This window comes from Lissotriton helveticus, chromosome 5_1 (genome assembly GCF_964261635.1).
Source record: "Lissotriton helveticus chromosome 5_1, aLisHel1.1, whole genome shotgun sequence".
NCBI lineage: Eukaryota > Metazoa > Chordata > Amphibia > Caudata > Salamandridae > Lissotriton > Lissotriton helveticus.
This window is the reverse complement of record NC_136065.1, coordinates 161,399,570-161,417,011: the sequence shown is the minus strand read 5'-3', so window position 1 is coordinate 161,417,011 and position 17,442 is coordinate 161,399,570. Positions and strand designations below refer to the sequence as shown.

The 17,442-nt window shown below is 43.3% G+C and overlaps 1 protein-coding gene across 1 annotated transcript in view; it reads right to left on the bottom strand.

Moving 5' to 3' along the window:
* VAV2 (vav guanine nucleotide exchange factor 2) overlaps positions 1-17,442 on the bottom strand; it is an 832,583-nt gene that overhangs the window by 68,611 nt on the left and 746,530 nt on the right. The window contains exon 21 of the mRNA XM_078641956.1: positions 12,451-12,525. Within this exon, the coding sequence (XP_078498082.1) occupies positions 12,451-12,525 (75 nt within the window). The remainder of the gene's footprint in view (positions 1-12,450; positions 12,526-17,442) is intronic.

Here is a 17,442-nt window from a genome sequence, read left to right as displayed (position 1 = left end):
TGCCATATAAGAAGCATTTCTTGGCTGATTTGTTCTAAAACCACTACTAAGCAAAGGGAATGACCAACTAATACATAAGATCCAGCACAACCAGCTGACTTTCTTTTTTTATGAGACACATGTAAACCAGTGCTTAATTTGAGCCGGTGTTTTCCGGTGCTCAGCCCTATCCCTTAAAGGCACCGGCGCCTAATTGTCAAAACCATACTTACAACAGTCTACCACATGGTGGTGCTGCTCATCTGATTTAGAGATGAGGAGAACAAGGGTTGTTTAGGAATACAATATACATACAAATTGCTAATACCTGCCTACCCAGCCATTTCATTAGCTTTGGGGACCAGGAATAATCTGAACTGTCGCATTAACATGCAAGAGAGATGGTTAGTAGTTATTTTGGCAGCAATGAGAAGGGCGATGGGTGGTGCAAGCTGAAGGGGCTGTTGCAGGGTTTCTGTACTCACACAGAACTGTGCACAGAGGAGTGGAACCTTGGCAAATTAGGGTGTCCCAAAACTTACCTTAGCAACCAACTCACCCCTTACCGAGCTAGCTACAGTGTCTCATTGGACATATCAAACACCCAATGTTTAGACAAACCAGAACATGAACTTACAGTACCTCAGGGTACGTGGGACTCATGAACACTCTTTCGTTATATTATCATTACAAACCAGAACATGGAGTAAAGAAGACACATGTGCATTTGAAATGTTTATTTACTAATGCCGTCTTCTCAGGCGCAGTATCTTTGATAATACAAGTATACTTATTATCAGTAGCAAAATTATCAGCATAGTTACTAAGACATAAAAAGCGAATGGTGACAGCATGTTAACATGCTGTAATGAATAAGAGTTAACAACACTTATATCTCACCCTCCCTAACACATATATTATATTATTATCTAAGAAGGTCTCTTTGGGTTGTTTTAGGGCGGGCCCATACCTTAGTGTCCTAGCATGAAGGAATCACATCAGCATACACCAGCTCTCTCTGCATGTGCACCGCATCAAGTGTGTTAACAATTCTCGTGCAAAGCAATATCAATCCCGCCTCAAGCCCAAGTTGGCAAAGGCTGCACTTGTGTTATGACTATGAAGGCGTGGAGATCAGACCTCATAACAATTCCATATCGTGTTGCTCCTGAAACTTCAGCACTCTCCGTGCAGACATGGTTTATTAAACAAAACTGATATCAGAGCAATAACATATTATTCTCACATACACCACGGCAAACCACTAGGTTGAAAGCTAAGTCAACAAATAAGGGTCGTGTGCAGAAGTTGCAAGAAAGGAAAAATAGCGTTTAAATCCGAAATGTACCTATGCTAACTTAACACGATATAAGGATATATAGGAGCTATACAACACCCCCCCATGATCCGAGAACGGACTAAACAAGGTAACAGAAGTGCCATCACATGAGAGCAGAATCCATGTATAAACGAGCATGAATAAAAATTCAATTATAAAAAGTAACGCCAAAAAATAGCCCACAAATATAACGTGGCTCAAGCCAATAGGCAAGCAAAAAATAAAATGTCTTGACCAAAAGTCAATAAAATCAAGGAAATGCTAACAATCAGCATGTCAATTTGAGGCAGTGTCTATGATAAGACTGTATATGAAAAGTAAGCTGCAACAGCCTCCAGGAGGAAGTCATTGTCCTCATCCGAAAACAGTTCAGCCATCCAATTTAAAAGATGAAAGGAACATACGTGATCTTCCAGCACCGCATCCTCTATAACCATCAGAGGACAGCTCGGTGGGTTGTCAAGAAAACTCCGTTCCAAGAAATTTTGCGCTGCCGACAACACATCCCAGGGACCCATTAGTCCATGTGCCACCGCCAAGGCCATAATCCTTTCGTCAGAACAAACCAACTCGTGAGCAATGATAGGACTCATCAGTTGATCAAAATCGACGTCAGAAGGTCTGAGGTCTGGTCACTCAGATTGAGCATTAAAAAACTACCATTCTCTAACAATTTAAACGTGGGGATGATAGCAGGAACTGGCGTGCCCTGTAAAACGCAAGCCATATTCGGTCGGTCCTTGTTACATGAACCGTGTAACTGTATGTGTCTGCACATCAAAGAATGATCTGGCGTCTCAGTACACTCATCCCCTGTTAGATAAACCTCTTGTTCATCCTTGAAACATCTGTATGTGTATGGGAGTGACCAGACCTCATGAAGAAAACCGCTACCTAAGGGTTCAAAACGACCTATTGGCACAAATTTCATACAATTTGAAAACTTATATAAAGCAAAAGGCAGCGTTATTAAACCGTGGATAAGCCACGTAGCAGCAGTGGATTCTGCCACAGAAAAAGGTAAAGATTCCAACCTTTCAATATGTAGCATAGAAAAGGAAGCATCACGCATTGAAAGCAAGCGTTGTTTGTCTGTCAAATTAAACGGTGCAAATAAAGAAGAAACATTCATGTATCCCCAGGGAACTTTACCCATTTTCAGAGTCTGAAGTGTCCATGCAAACTGCATGATTGAACGTAATTGATTTTGACCATGGTATAATACAGATACTTCATCATGTACAATATCAACAACAGACGACACAATATTATCCAACGTGTAAATTCTTGAGGAAAGCACGTTAATGCTATTGTCAACAACTGCAAGAACTTTCTCAAGATTTGCCTGATCAATAGCCCTAAGGCGTGAAGCAGCCTCAATTTGTGAGAGTTTCCAAATTTCATTGTAAACACCATATAACCAGCGTTTCGACCTGCCACTAGCTGGGCCCTTAATGAAATCATTCAAATCCACGTCTGCATTCAGTTTGGAAAGGTGATACTTAACCGCAGGTAAAGTTGAATGTTTCAGCCAAGCTTGACACAACTTGCCCACAGAGTAAGAGGTGACAGTATGACTCAAATCAAAACGGGGATCAGATCTAACAGTCTTAAAACCGTCAGTTATATTTAAAAATCTTTTTTGGCAAGAATCAGCACTACGGTGCCAAAGCAGCCAACCCTTGGGATTCATACTGGAAATGTTAAAGGAGGAATTCAGAAGCAGAGCCTGTATTTCTCTAATGGACAATTCAGTAAAATTACTCCAATTGTCATATTCCTCCAACTCCGGGAAAGACGGGGTGTTTAACCTTTTAGATGTAGCCAATCCAAAGCACGTGGTCTGGGAAATGGTTTCATTTAAAAACCACATATGATTTGGGATGAGACATGCACGGTGCAAAGCCTCAGTGCCTTGTACCTGCCAGGCCCTTGAGCCCCAAACTGATTTAAGGTCTATGGTATCCTTCCATAACTCATACCCTCCAGTAACTAATTGATCCAGGAAGGCCTTTGAATATAACAATTTTGTATTTGTAAGTCGAACCTTGGACAGTGGCTGTTTGTGAAATTTAAAATAAAAGGACTCCGGATTGGACTGATTAAAGTCAGTGAAATAAGTATACTTTTTAAGAAACGTTTCTGAACTCCCTTGTGTCGGTGCTGGGCAATGTTCCCACTGAGTAAAATTAACCGCATCCCTTCGGGAAGATGTCTTGTGTAAGAAGTGATTGCCATAATGTTGGTAACAGAACAATTCACCATAATTAGCAGATTCTAAATATAAATCCTCAGCATCAAAAGCAGCATAATATTTCAAATCAGAAAACAAACTTTCCACAGCATTAACATCCCAATCATCAGAACGAATGTTTTGTTTCACCACATCCCCCATATTAACTCTGAGTACATTAGGGACATTAACGACTTCCGTTGGACCATGAATCTGAAAACGAACTGCATCCCACGCTATTCCATCCAGAACAGGCCACGCTGTGATGTTAACCAAAGTCAAGTCTCTTTTTAATCTGTGTGTAGAATGTGAAGAGGAAAGTGGGGCCAAAGTTCCATTCAAATGAGTAATGCAAGTTCTCTCCTCGACATAGTGTCCATTCATAATCCGAAAAAAATAAAACACAAAACCAATCGACATAAAAAGGTAAACTGAAAAAAGGACCATCCAAATGTATATCCAAGGAGGTATCAAAAAATGTTTTTTAAACAGGCTAGCATATAATGCAATTTTAGAGGGTTTTTTCGAGGCAAGGGAAGCAGAGTCAAATGAAAATCTGGATTCCGTGGCTAAACGAGCTTGCAGGTCAGGCATGGACAAATCAGTGGGGTATGTATAGTCTGTCTCATCAAGGTTAGTTCCTGGTAAATTATTCAATAATGGACTGGAAACAGCAGGTAATTCGATGGCCACCTCAGGTTCATTATTAGAAGCAGTGGGCATAATTGAATTTCTCACAATGGAAGGACAGGAAACAGCCGGTGTCATGCTAAGAAGAATCGGCCACTCTGTGTATCTTGACATTGTCAATAGAAATAAACCTGTTTTCCTTACGACCTGGAAGTGGTGGTAAAATGACTGTTCTTGTGCCCTTCACTCCAAGCACTGGGACCGGAGAACGATAGGAGGGACCAAACTCTTTCTTGTTGTCGATCTTCTCTCGAACCAGTTCTCCAACTTGGGGTAGCCAGCCAACTACCGGGATCTGCAACGCATCATCCGATGTGGAGGGCAAATGTTCCTTTGCAAGAGTGTCTCTCGTCTTTTGTAGATTCTGTAAAACATTGCAATGTTCATCTGCGTCAAAGGAAGTGGCGCGAACCACCGAGTCTAGACCGTCAAGGTCAGGGACGAACATCTTGATGCCAAAGAGCATATCGTATGGGGTCCGCCCACCCAGAGACCTTCTAGGGAGATTATTAAGAGCACGCTGCACGCCATAGAGGTGGGCCAGCCAGTTTCTGCCAGTGCCTATAACTCGGGCAGTCAAAGATTGCTTTAAATCACGGTTCATTCGTTCAACTACACTATTACCCTCGGGCCTGTAGGGCGACGAAAACTTGACTTGGACCCCCATCGAAGTCATGGCATCCTTATACGCCTTAGAGGCGAAAGCCGGACCCTGATCCGAATGGAAGGTACCACAGGCAAAAATCCCTATAAAGATACGCAAATCTCTGATGACAGTCCGGGAATCAGCGCTGCGATGTGGCCATAACCACACAAAGCGTGTGCATGAGTCAACTGCTACTAAGATGTATTTATACGCAGTATCAGATGAAAATGGACCGCAGTGATCTAAATAAACACAGCCTAGTGGTTTATTAGAAATGTACAACTGAGTCTGAGGCGGACGCGTAGCAGTTGAAGGTTTAATCTGCTGGCATATGTCACAAAGAAGGACATAATCACGCGTCTGTTTGTACAGTCCCCGCCACCAGAAACGTTGTTGTAGTTGCGTTACAGTGGCTGAGACGCCCGCATGCGCAGACGCCACACCTTCATGTGCCGCTGTAATCAAGTCTGTTCTGCGATCAGAGTTGGGAATCAGCCGTTCCCCAACATCAGGAATTGTCACAAAAGGAACCTTTTCGGGACTTAAGTGGTATTTATACTTCGAAGGGAATCCCGAAGGATGTTTACTTCCCTTCTCAGAGGCAGCAATCGCTGCCAAGATGTCGCTATCAATCTTGGTTTTAGACCTAGTAACTGCTGCAACTAAGTATGTAGATACTGCTGATTTCGCTGCTTCATCAGCAAGCGAGTTGCCAACAGCGTGAACTCCCACGCGCTGATGACCGAGAGTATGAATCACATAAACGAGTGGCAACACAGCCTTAAGCTCTGCCACTCGAACCCAGATCTTTTTATGTTTTATTGTGCTACCCTTGGAATCATGAAAATCATTTTGAATCCAAAAGAACAAGTTTTCATTGTAAGACTGGACACAGTAGTAAGAATCACTTACAATTAGAGTAGTAACACTTGGATCTGCGTACTCCAAAGCTAGTAAGAGAGCACGAAGCTCTGCTAATTGTGCGGTGCAATCGCCCAGGGGCAACGTGTGTACCTCCCTGGAAATGAACTCATCATTCAACATAGCACCGACCACAATGGCGCAAGCGGAAACGTAGGCATGTTGAGAGCCATGCGCAACCTGCGCCGACCCATCAGTGTAAATGATGCAATGGAAGTCCTCCAAAGGTCGCATCGCCAGAGGAGCAGGGTGAACGAATTCATACTGCAAGAACTCCTGCGACCGTAAGGAAGCGTCAAAAATAAACATGACATCCGAGGATGACAATGACGCAGCCCACTGAATCCACCGAGGGTGCAAAGCTTTTGAATTTGGTACACTGGCTTTCGTGACTGCCTCCAAATGAGGACAAGGTGTTACCACTAGCATGCGTTTCCCCTGTGACAGAGCTCGTTCCTTTAGAATAGCCATCTGTACAGCAGTTAAAACCTTTTCTATGGTGGGAAACCGCATCTCAGCCGAGGTGTACAAGTGTGACTTGTAAGCAATAGGTACTGTGTCACCTTCATTAAAAGTGAGGTAAGTGAAACCCACCGTCCCAGGAATTATTCTTATGACCAGGTTGGAGTGGTTATCACGAGTCAGTAAATATTTAGAAGCGAGCAGATCAGCCTGCAAGGATTGCAAAATGGCTGAATGCTCAGGCAGCCAGCATGATTTTGAGAAAGTTGGTTGTATCAAAGCATACAAAGGCTTGATACGCTGGGCATATTCCGGAATGTAAGTTCTGCCGAAATTCAAAAAGCCCAGTAAGGATTGTAATTTTTTCAGAGTTGTTGGTGCGCGCAATTGTGCGCACTTCTCCAAGAAGTGAGGAGCCAAACCTCTACCTTCATTGTTGAGCTCATAGCCCAAAAACAACACTGTGTGTTCAGCAATGTGCGATTTTGCAAAGTTGAATTTGTAACCCATGTCTGCGAAGTTGCAAACAAGAGAATTAACACGACACAGATGCTCCCAAATATCGTCGTCTGTGAGATATATGTCATCCACATACGAAAAAGCATCAGGGTCGAGTGCCTCCAGAATAGAGACAATTCGAGCGGTAAATACACCAGGACTATTCTTGTAGCCCATTGGAAGACGCCGGAATTGCTTTTGGACTCCAGCGCTTGTAAAACTGGTCCATTGGGAGCTAAAGCTGTCCAATCTGTGGGCATAAAAACCATTGGATATGTCAAGCGTTGTCTTGAAACGCTTACGCACGAGACTATCCACTAGGGCAGAGCCGTGGGTATTCTGTACTGCACAGTTACGGCAATGCGAGTTCAAATGCCGGTAATCCAAAACCAAACGATATGATCCGTCAGGTTTATTCACAGTAAAAAGGGGATTATTCATCGGTGACACACACGTTTCAATAACTCCCTGATATTCCAATTGTTCAAGGATTTCCGCGACGGAAGATTTTGCTTCACGCCGAATGGGATATTGAGGTTGAGGCTGCGGCTGAGACCGCATAGGAATTTCGTGGCAAGGCGACAATTTATCCCAACCACATTGGTTACGGTACAGAGCCGGCGCGAGAGCCCGAGCCCACTCTTCTGCAAAATGCTGCGCATGCTCTTTCGAGACAGTGTCCGCGAAACTGGGTAGGATTACCTCCTCCCCTCGCGGCGCCGCGAGCACAAAAGGTGGGGGCCAGTCAGCCTCCGAAAGTAAAATATCATATGTAGAAGACAGATTCTCCCAAAATACACCTTTAACGGTACGCTGTATGTCACCTTCAATTAACAGGACAATTTCATATAGTCTTTCAGGGGGAGCAAGTCTCGTATCCGCTGTTTCTATCACAACGTAGACATCAGTCGCTGTCACCCTCAGTAGTGGACGCAGCGCCTCTCTGACTATGGTTATCTCCGCCGCGCTGTCCAGCAAGGTCAGAGCCCACGTCAGATTCCGAAGCCGCGTTCTCACTATCTGTGGCATATCGATGCGCTGTTAAGGCTGCGACTTTCTTTTTCGCAAACTGCGGACGCCTAGGCGTAGAATCCTCCTGCTTCACTGCGCCGTCCGTCTGGCGGGACTGGCCACGTCCTTGTTGGCCACCACGTCCACGTCCACCCCCTCCTCCTCCACCGGTCTTCGGGGCCGATGTGTCCTGAAAGGAACGAGGAGAGCGTTGATCAGAACCCTGAAAACGATCAGGCGATTTAATCATCGCGCGGTCGCGCAAATCATAAACTTTTTCGGGTGGCGCAGGAGCTTGTATTGCAGGAAAAGTACCCTGAGTCTGCGTTGTCTGCTTCCCCTGTGTCTGTTTTTTAGGCCAATTTTGTTTTTTGGACTTGGGCTGGGCATCTGTCACTGCAGATTGTCCCTGTGGTTGTTTTTTCTCCTTCACTGGAAAATATTTTAGACCTCTACTTGTGCGGCCAATTGTTTTATAAGCGGCCACCACAATTTTTGCTAACTGGCGGGGTTTGTCGGCATCGGGCAGAGCAGCCAAAGCATTCGACACCTGAAAGTTAACTGCATCTCCTTTAACATTGGAGAGAATGAGATCACTTACAATCTCAAAAGAACCACACAGGCGCATACCCAATTCAACCGCTGCCTCTGGACCGTGATCATTCTGAACACGTCTAACGATTTCAGGCAGGGCAGTCATAGACGGGGTGCCGAAACACCTTGTATAAACTGCCGCAAATGTTTTTCCCCAGCTGTCACAGTCAGCAAGTTCAGGAGTAATATCCTTCGGTAGAGTAATCGTTAACATTCTATGTTTATCAGCAGGAGTAGAATTCGGAAAAACCGCCTCCAGTTGATCAAACTTCTCTGCTAGCCAGAATGGGAAGTCATCGTTGTCAACAGGACGCGCACCAAAAACCGAATTTACCATCACTGGATTGAGACGCATACCGCCTCGTTCCATGGGAGCGGCCGCACCCCCCTGGGGACCACCAGGAAGATGTCGACCGATGTATTGCACTAAAGCACGAATCACGGAAATGGAAACTACATGCAGCCTGCGAATTTCAGCCAGGGTGCAAGCCCCGTGATTCGGGTGCGGGGTAAAGCCACCCAACGCAGGCCAATTAGTACCTGGAATTGAGAGTGGACCTAACCTCGCAGGGGACATAGAGTGGGGGAGGGCGCCATCAAACCAAACTCGATGCTGCCAATGATCAATAGGTATTTCCAATGCCCTGTACGGCGTATATTCAGCTGGGACATCTGAGGCGGTGTAGGAGTGGAACAAACCAGAATTAGCGTCCACAGCCGGAAACGTAACCCAAGAGTAAAACAACTCGTAAGGAAACGCCGGATCTGCACATACCACGAAAATCACAGCCATCCCATCTACTGGGACCTGGTACGTCTGAAGATGGTTGCGTACCGCTACGCGACTACGCTGCGCAATAGCCACCGCTGCCGCCATTACAGAACTGGAAACAAGAAAAAACAAAGAATACTTTGTAGCACAACTGGGTAGTAATCCAAAGAAACCGTTTAGGTAAGAATCAAGCTTGAATAAAGACCTATTCCAAGAAATAGGTAGGTTTCACCAACACCCCGTTTTCCGGAAACGGAAGTGAAGGGGTTAAGGCATGAACGATAAACTACTCGAGTGTCATGATATAAGACCACCGAAACCGTTGGGCGCCATGTTGCAGGGTTTCTGTACTCACACAGAACTGTGCACAGAGGAGTGGAACCTTGGCAAATTAGGGTGTCCCAAAACTTACCTTAGCAACCAACTCACCCCTTACCGAGCTAGCTACAGTGTCTCATTGGACATATCAAACACCCAATGTTTAGACAAACCAGAACATGAACTTACAGTACCTCAGGGTACGTGGGACTCATGAACACTCTTTCGTTATATTATCATTACAAACCAGAACATGGAGTAAAGAAGACACATGTGCATTTGAAATGTTTATTTACTAATGCCGTCTTCTCAGGCGCAGTATCTTTGATAATACAAGTATACTTATTATCAGTAGCAAAATTATCAGCATAGTTACTAAGACATAAAAAGCGAATGGTGACAGCATGTTAACATGCTGTAATGAATAAGAGTTAACAACACTTATATCTCACCCTCCCTAACACATATATTATATTATTATCTAAGAAGGTCTCTTTGGGTTGTTTTAGGGCGGGCCCATACCTTAGTGTCCTAGCATGAAGGAATCACATCAGCATACACCAGCTCTCTCTGCATGTGCACCGCATCAAGTGTGTTAACAATTCTCGTGCAAAGCAATATCAATCCCGCCTCAAGCCCAAGTTGGCAAAGGCTGCACTTGTGTTATGACTATGAAGGCGTGGAGATCAGACCTCATAACAATTCCATATCGTGTTGCTCCTGAAACTTCAGCACTCTCCGTGCAGACATGGTTTATTAAACAAAACTGATATCAGAGCAATAACATATTATTCTCACATACACCACGGCAAACCACTAGGTTGAAAGCTAAGTCAACAAATAAGGGTCGTGTGCAGAAGTTGCAAGAAAGGAAAAATAGCGTTTAAATCCGAAATGTACCTATGCTAACTTAACACGATATAAGGATATATAGGAGCTATACAACAGGGCCTCCTTGTCAGAGCCCTGGCACTTAATATTTTACAAATTAAGCACTGATGTAAACACAGGTACACATTAAATCCAAATCTCTTACTCCAATTTGTTGCTAAGGCGCTTCTTAGATGTCTCCTACCCACATGCCAGGACAGCAATACTTACCTTTGCTTATAAAGGGCATGAAAAAAAATGTGACCGAAGTACATTATTCCACTTAGCTGTGCTAGGAAATGCAAGTTTTAATCATGGCCCCAGCAAGAGCTGTAACAAGCAAGCTCTGGGCCTTAATACAAGTAAAGAGAATATTCCTGCTTTGCAAGGCTGGGTTATAATTTAATAAACTCACCATTAAAGTGCAGTGGGCAGAGATTACCCCATTGCACCTTCTGCACTAATGAAATATACGACCCTGGCATTAGGCCTGTGCGGTAAATTCCGTTCCGCTCGCGGAATTTGGGTAATTTCGCGCTCCGCGGAGATAGAGAAATTGCCCAAAATGCTGCGTTCCGCGATTTCGTGAAATTTTTTGCTGGTTTGCGTTCTCAAATGCGTGTTCGCGAGATATTTCCCCCCGAGCACGCAAACAGTGATTGCGAACAGTAAAAAAGCATCGCAAACAAGGAGTTCCATGTGTTAGTGGAATTTCTGCGTGTTCGCGGAGATTTTTAACCGTTTTGCGGAGATTAGCGTAACGCGATTTTGCAAATTCCGCCTACCCCTACTTGGCATCAGCACCATTTAAAGTTAACCCTTCTTTTAGGACAGGAAGCATCACAGACAGGGCTGGACTGCCTCAAAAGAGTTACTGAAAAACGTAGGTCCGCTGGGACGGTGGGCCGGGGGTTCTGCAGCCCACCCAGCTGTCCTGGGGGAGCATCACACAATTGTCATATAGCCACATACATGATTGGTTGCTGCAGATTAACAATGATCTGTGTACTGTCTAACACCCTGCAGAATAGTACATTTTCATGAGATTCTCTTCAGATCTGTCTCTACAACTTCGGCTATGAGACAATATATTTCGGAAATAGTAATTTAAAATAAATTGCTCAAAACCCGGTTATCAATGTCCGGGAGATCCAGAACCAATCTAGTTTTTCACAATAAAATGGCTATTAAATTATGTTAATTGTACACAGTATGTAAATATATTTCAGATGACTACTATAAAACTAATTCTGCCATGTGTTTGATGCTAACAGCTTCCTCTTTAGGTGCGCTGAAAGAAAACCAGTCACAAAAACCTTCCAGGAGAACCACCATAACAGCACAACATTGGGTTTTCCATGGAGATGTGGCACTTGGTTCTGAGATATCTCCTATGTAATGGGCAGGCCCCGGCGAAATTTAAAATATACCGGAGTGATTCACTTAATTTTGGGAATTTCATGTTAGACTTGGTATGCGAAATTCTGCCATAACACAGCTTCATGCAATTAACCGTCATTTGCAATAAAACTTGAACACAAACACACCATTTGCAGTACAAAAATTACCGGAAATGCACAGGAACAACAGAATGCAGTTGTTTGCGGTGCTTTTGTTTTTGCATGAAACGCATTCTTGCATCCATAATTGGAACATTTGCATTTCATGTAGTTTCACGTAATTTTGCCACAATTTTACATAACTACGAGATAGCAAATTATGTGAATTTCGCACGTCCACAGTCACGGAAAGCAATATTTACCAATGGTCAATGCTTTCGAATCTAATGCAAGGTATTTCCTTTTTGCCCTGTTGTTGCTATACAAAACCCTCCACTTATTACCTAGAGAAATTTGCACATGCAAAAAAATTATACGTAAGTGCCGATTTGCATGGGACGTATGACTTAAGACCAGGCACATATACCACTGATTTTAAACATACTGCAGTACTTAGAATTAGGCTTTAAATGGATACAGCAAAGTGAGAGTTAGAGAGCACATACTTGCCATGTAGAAGGCTCACTCTAGCTACCATGTCACATATTTAAGACAGAGGGCAGCTTCCACAACGTGCTAGGCCTAGACGATGGCAATGTCTGCCCCATCAGTACTTACCCTTCCATCGACAGGACATGGTTTCACAGAAGAACTTGGGAAATAGCCGGACTTCTTGGTCGGGATTAACCTTCCCTGTAGTTAGATAAAAATGACCTCAGTCAGAGACACAAGAGGATGGTTGCTTTTGTCTTAAAACACAGCAAAGAAGACCACAAATTGTAAACTGTACTGTGATCCGCAACTTTCCTTGAACCTTAGGACAACGAGACATTCATTTCAATATCTTCATCAGGGAGAGAAAACTACTGAAATGTACATGCATTTTTTGCTGACCTATAGGCAACATATCACTTGACACCAACTGAGACATTCCGTAACCCGCAACTTAGCTATGCCCTACAAACTACATTACCCAGATGAAAAGAACTACCAGAGTCCTCACCCCTAGAGAAAAAGTTGCTGGAAGAACACATGACTCAAAAAGCGATCCCGTTAACATACAAAAAGATAGTGAAAAATGCCCCTAGCCTGTTAGTAAAACTGTGGGGAAAATGGAAAAAGGACATCGCAGACATGCAAAAGGACAAATGGCCCGACAAATGGCTCTTCCCCTAGAGAAGTAGCCATTAAGTCCCGATTTCGCCTTCTACAAATCAAAGTGCTCCACAGAACTTACATCTCGTGCACTGTGTTGGTGAAAATGGGTAGGCGATCATATTCACTTTGCCGAAGGAGATGCGGTCGAAAGGGAACATATTTTCACATAATATGGGGGTGTCCCAAGTTCCAGTCCTACTGGGCTAAGATAACCCCTTGCTTAAGCAGTTTATACGGAGTGGAGGTGCCATTATCGGCCAAGCTACGCTTTCTTGACATATGGGAGGTGACAGACCTGGGAAGGGAGGAGAGAACAGGAGTGACTTTAGCACTGGTAATTGCCAAAAGAAATATAGCACGCAAATGGGGAGTGGAAATAACACCAACGTTCGGTGACTGGAAAAAAGATATGGACTGCTGCATGGTGGTAGAAAGAACGATATACCTGAATAGGGGCTGTCCTCAGAAGTCGGAAAGGTTCTGCGCAAAGTGGAACGAGTATCGAGGACTTTTGTGTACCGGCCCAAGCACAGCAAAGGGGGCTAGAAGATGGAAATGATTAAATGCCAACTGTGGGTAGAAATTGATGTAAATGATGGGAAAAAGCAATGCAAATAATTGATGTAATGTGCTGATATGTTTTCCGGAATGGTGGTTCATCAATATGTGGTGTGTATGTATTCTTGCTGCAATACTGGAATAAAAAGAAGTTATAAAAAAAATAAACATGCATTAGGCCAAATGTTTATTTTATTTATGAATTTTCATTGGAATTACTACTTTCTTGCAAAAGCTTTTCCTGAATATTTTTCATTCATTGAGCATTATCAAATAAAAATTCATTTTTGTATAGAAAATATTACTTTTCATTAGTAATGTAAATGTATATATGTACACACACACATATATGCAGAGTGTAATATGCTATTTATTGCCATTGTTTATCTTGGGGAGGGGCCATGATTCATGAGAGCCAATGGCTTGAGGAAGCGATGAGGCCTTTCTGTCAACAATGGCAATGAGCAGCATATTGCACTCAGTGCATCAGCATGTACAGTTCGCAATTAATTGTATTTTTTCAAATAGGTGTAAACAAAGGAATTTAACCAGACCAGAATTGGTTGAAGCTACTAATTGAGACAAAACCACAATTACTAGGGTGTGTTAGTATGGTCCAAGTTTGTTTTGTCTGTAAAGCCATAAATCTACAAATATTAGAAAAGAATGAAATTCAAATGGTATGTAAACTATCCATAACGCCCAACCCCGTCCTACAATACTTACTACTGTCATGTAGTTCCCACTAACCTGTAGGACCTACGCGTTTGTGGACAACATTAACTTTGGGCGAGGTGCCTAGACGGATTCCACGCACCCCGTAGTATATGTTGGCCTGGAGACCAGCTAGCTCACAGTGCCACCACAACCACCCCTAACCCAAACAGGGAGCGAATGGTTTCTGGCAACCACTGAACAGGACAACTGTGACCCCTCAGGGATCATGGTAACAAATCTAGAACCCTTTCGCTCAGTCACTCTTGTACTCAGAGACGTATACAGAGAATACACAGTGGGACGTTTTCAATATATTTATTGAACCAATGTTATTCTTGTATAGAGTGCATGTGCTGCAATAATCAATAGACAGAAGCATATGAAAGTGATTACAATCTCCAAAATAGTAAATAGCAGGTATAGTTCTACCATGGCACTAAGAACAGTGTACACATGCAGGCATATAAAACCAAGCAGTAATCAGGCGTCCTCGTATTATGTTATTCCCACCCTATGTGTGTCTTGAGAGCGTGGCCAAGAATGCCCCACAGGATGATTCAAGTCCATTACCTGTGGGTACAGAATGTAGGACCCCGTCTTTCTTCATGAACTGGGCGCCCATCACAGAGATGTTAGGCTGCCGCTTGGCTAAGCATCAGGATGCAGGGACCTCATGATGTCAGCAGAAGTGTCCCCTCTGGCTAACCCCGGAAATGCTTATTTATAATAAAAAGCATCCTCATTTAATACTTTAAATATATATATTTCCTGTCTGTTAAATGGAATAAAAGCTTTCATTGTTGTGAGATTTTGTGTTTTTTTAAATTTCACGAGGTGCTACATATTTTATTAGGAAGGTGTGAGAAATAGATTGAAGCCCAATAAATCTCCCTGGATTTTTCTCTTTTTGGACTACCTGGTTTATGGAATTCTGTCAGGAGTGAGTCTCACTATCGGAGTTTCAGTCACTGTATGCTCTGCTATTTTATCATGGATTGAGAGTGCAAACTGCCAGTATCCACCTTTTAAGATAAGTTCCGCTAATGTAATGATAAGAGTAGGAGACTCGGGGCTGGGTACACAGAAACAGGTGCGCACGTGTGTTTTCATAGGACCTGGCTAAGCATGTGAAACTACAGTCTAATTCAGCCTGGAATCTGTACAGGTTCGTGAAGGGGCCGGGCACAGAAGGACCCCTTCAGGGATTGGTGCTGACCTTGCAGGCCTTCCAATATGAGTGGCCATTATACTGGAGAATGTAGAGCGCTTTAATGGGTTATAAACTACACTAAACCTGCACCAAAATATCATTTCATCATATTTAGGCCGACATAATTATGTGATGCACGGATCCCTTGGTAAATCAGGATACCAAATGCAGATCTTGCCTTTATTTCCACATATCTGCACTCTTTGTGCTACTGCAAGATGAATTATTTGTCTTTGACTCAACTCCTAATTAGATTCAGACCTTTGTATCACCCTGCTGGGCCACATTAATTACTCTGCTGGCCAACTGGAGGATCACAGGTCACCACACATTATGGCCGTTTGCCAGTAAGTAGGTCTGCTCGTGTGGCCATGAGGCCTGAAGACTCGACTCTTGGTGGCTAGAGCACACAACCACTAGCAAAATGGAGCTTTTTCCATGTAGTGAATCAATACAGGTATTAATGAACCACATTGTAAGAGGGAACCCTCCTTAGCGATTTTATTGGTGTGGCATTGGTTTTATCATGATATTTTTCTGCTTTTATTAATGTGGTGATGCCCTTACAAAGTCTGCCTTTTGACAATTACACCCCATTAGATTTAGTCTACTTTAATGGGGCATCATGGTCTTAGAGTGTAGGCCTTGCTAGGGGTGTGGACTGTTATGAGGATGTTATCATAAGTATTTCCACCTACCATCATGCATATATTTGTAAATAGGCCATTTCTGTCCACCTTGTGCACCATGGAATTTACTCTCGTGTTCCAGAGGATTCAGTATATTAGAAACCAAGCCAGGGCAGCCCATCACTCACAGGATGGCCAATATCACTCATTAGTTTCAGATAGCAGGTCCCATTGACCCAGTTTGTCATTACGACCAGAAGCCCCTGCAACTACACTGAGGACCATTAAGGTGTGGGATATTTTTGTGAACTTAATGTGAATTGGGCATAGTTTGAGACATTGGATCATCCTGATAGACAGTGAGGAGATATAGCCTACCGGCCAGAGCAGCCTACTCTGGAACTGGGGAAACATGTTTGATTCCTGAAGTCTGCTCAACATCCTGTAATTCTGGGCAAAGCACTTACTCTCCCCACGCATAATGTAATCTGTAATGTGTGTGTAATGCAATCTGGAGCTCATGTAAAGTACTTTAATGCCATTGGTCCAGGTGTGCGATACATTAAATTGCAGAAATAAAACTGCTAAATTAACAAAAATATCACTTCATTCTGGCACTGGAGAAGCATGGCAATGGCATTTCACTTTCTTCGCACAGGTAGGAAGCGTTTCTTCAGACGAACCATCTTGTGCAGTGAGTGAAGCATGATATGCCATGTGGAAGGCGGTACCTATTCAGAGATGGAACAGGGAACGTCTGCACTTTGCGGGACTTTGTTTCATAGGTGTAAGTAATGATATATTGAGCAGTAAAAAGAGGTCTCTGCAAAATGATTGCCCCAGGATGTTATCCACTGCATTCTGTTTAAGAATCCACAGTTCATCACACTTCAACCTTTTTACAATAGTTTGTTTCACTCTGTATCATTTACCTCCTTTAAGTTGACCAAAAGAGGTTATGGTCACACTTTTGACCACTGTAATCTAAGTTAATGCGTATATAATACAACTATCTAAGTTAATATGTCCATGTTCCTTAATTTGCTTTATTCACCTCAGCAAGCTCTAAAAGAAGTGTCTGGTTCTTAATTAAAAAACAATTGAGCAGGGACTGGGTGGACGTTTTTGGAAAGGGAGAGGTATCCTAACAGTGGAGTGAAGTAATGGCATTATTTTGAGTCAATCAACTATTAGAACATTGGAATGTTGGGAGCTCCATTGAAGACAATGGAGTATCTCTGGGCTTATAATGGCTGGTATAAGCCCTGAGCTCCAACATTTCAATGTTTCTTTGTTCACAGCTCGGGCTGTGAACAAAGGCTTCAAGGAGCCTGAGGG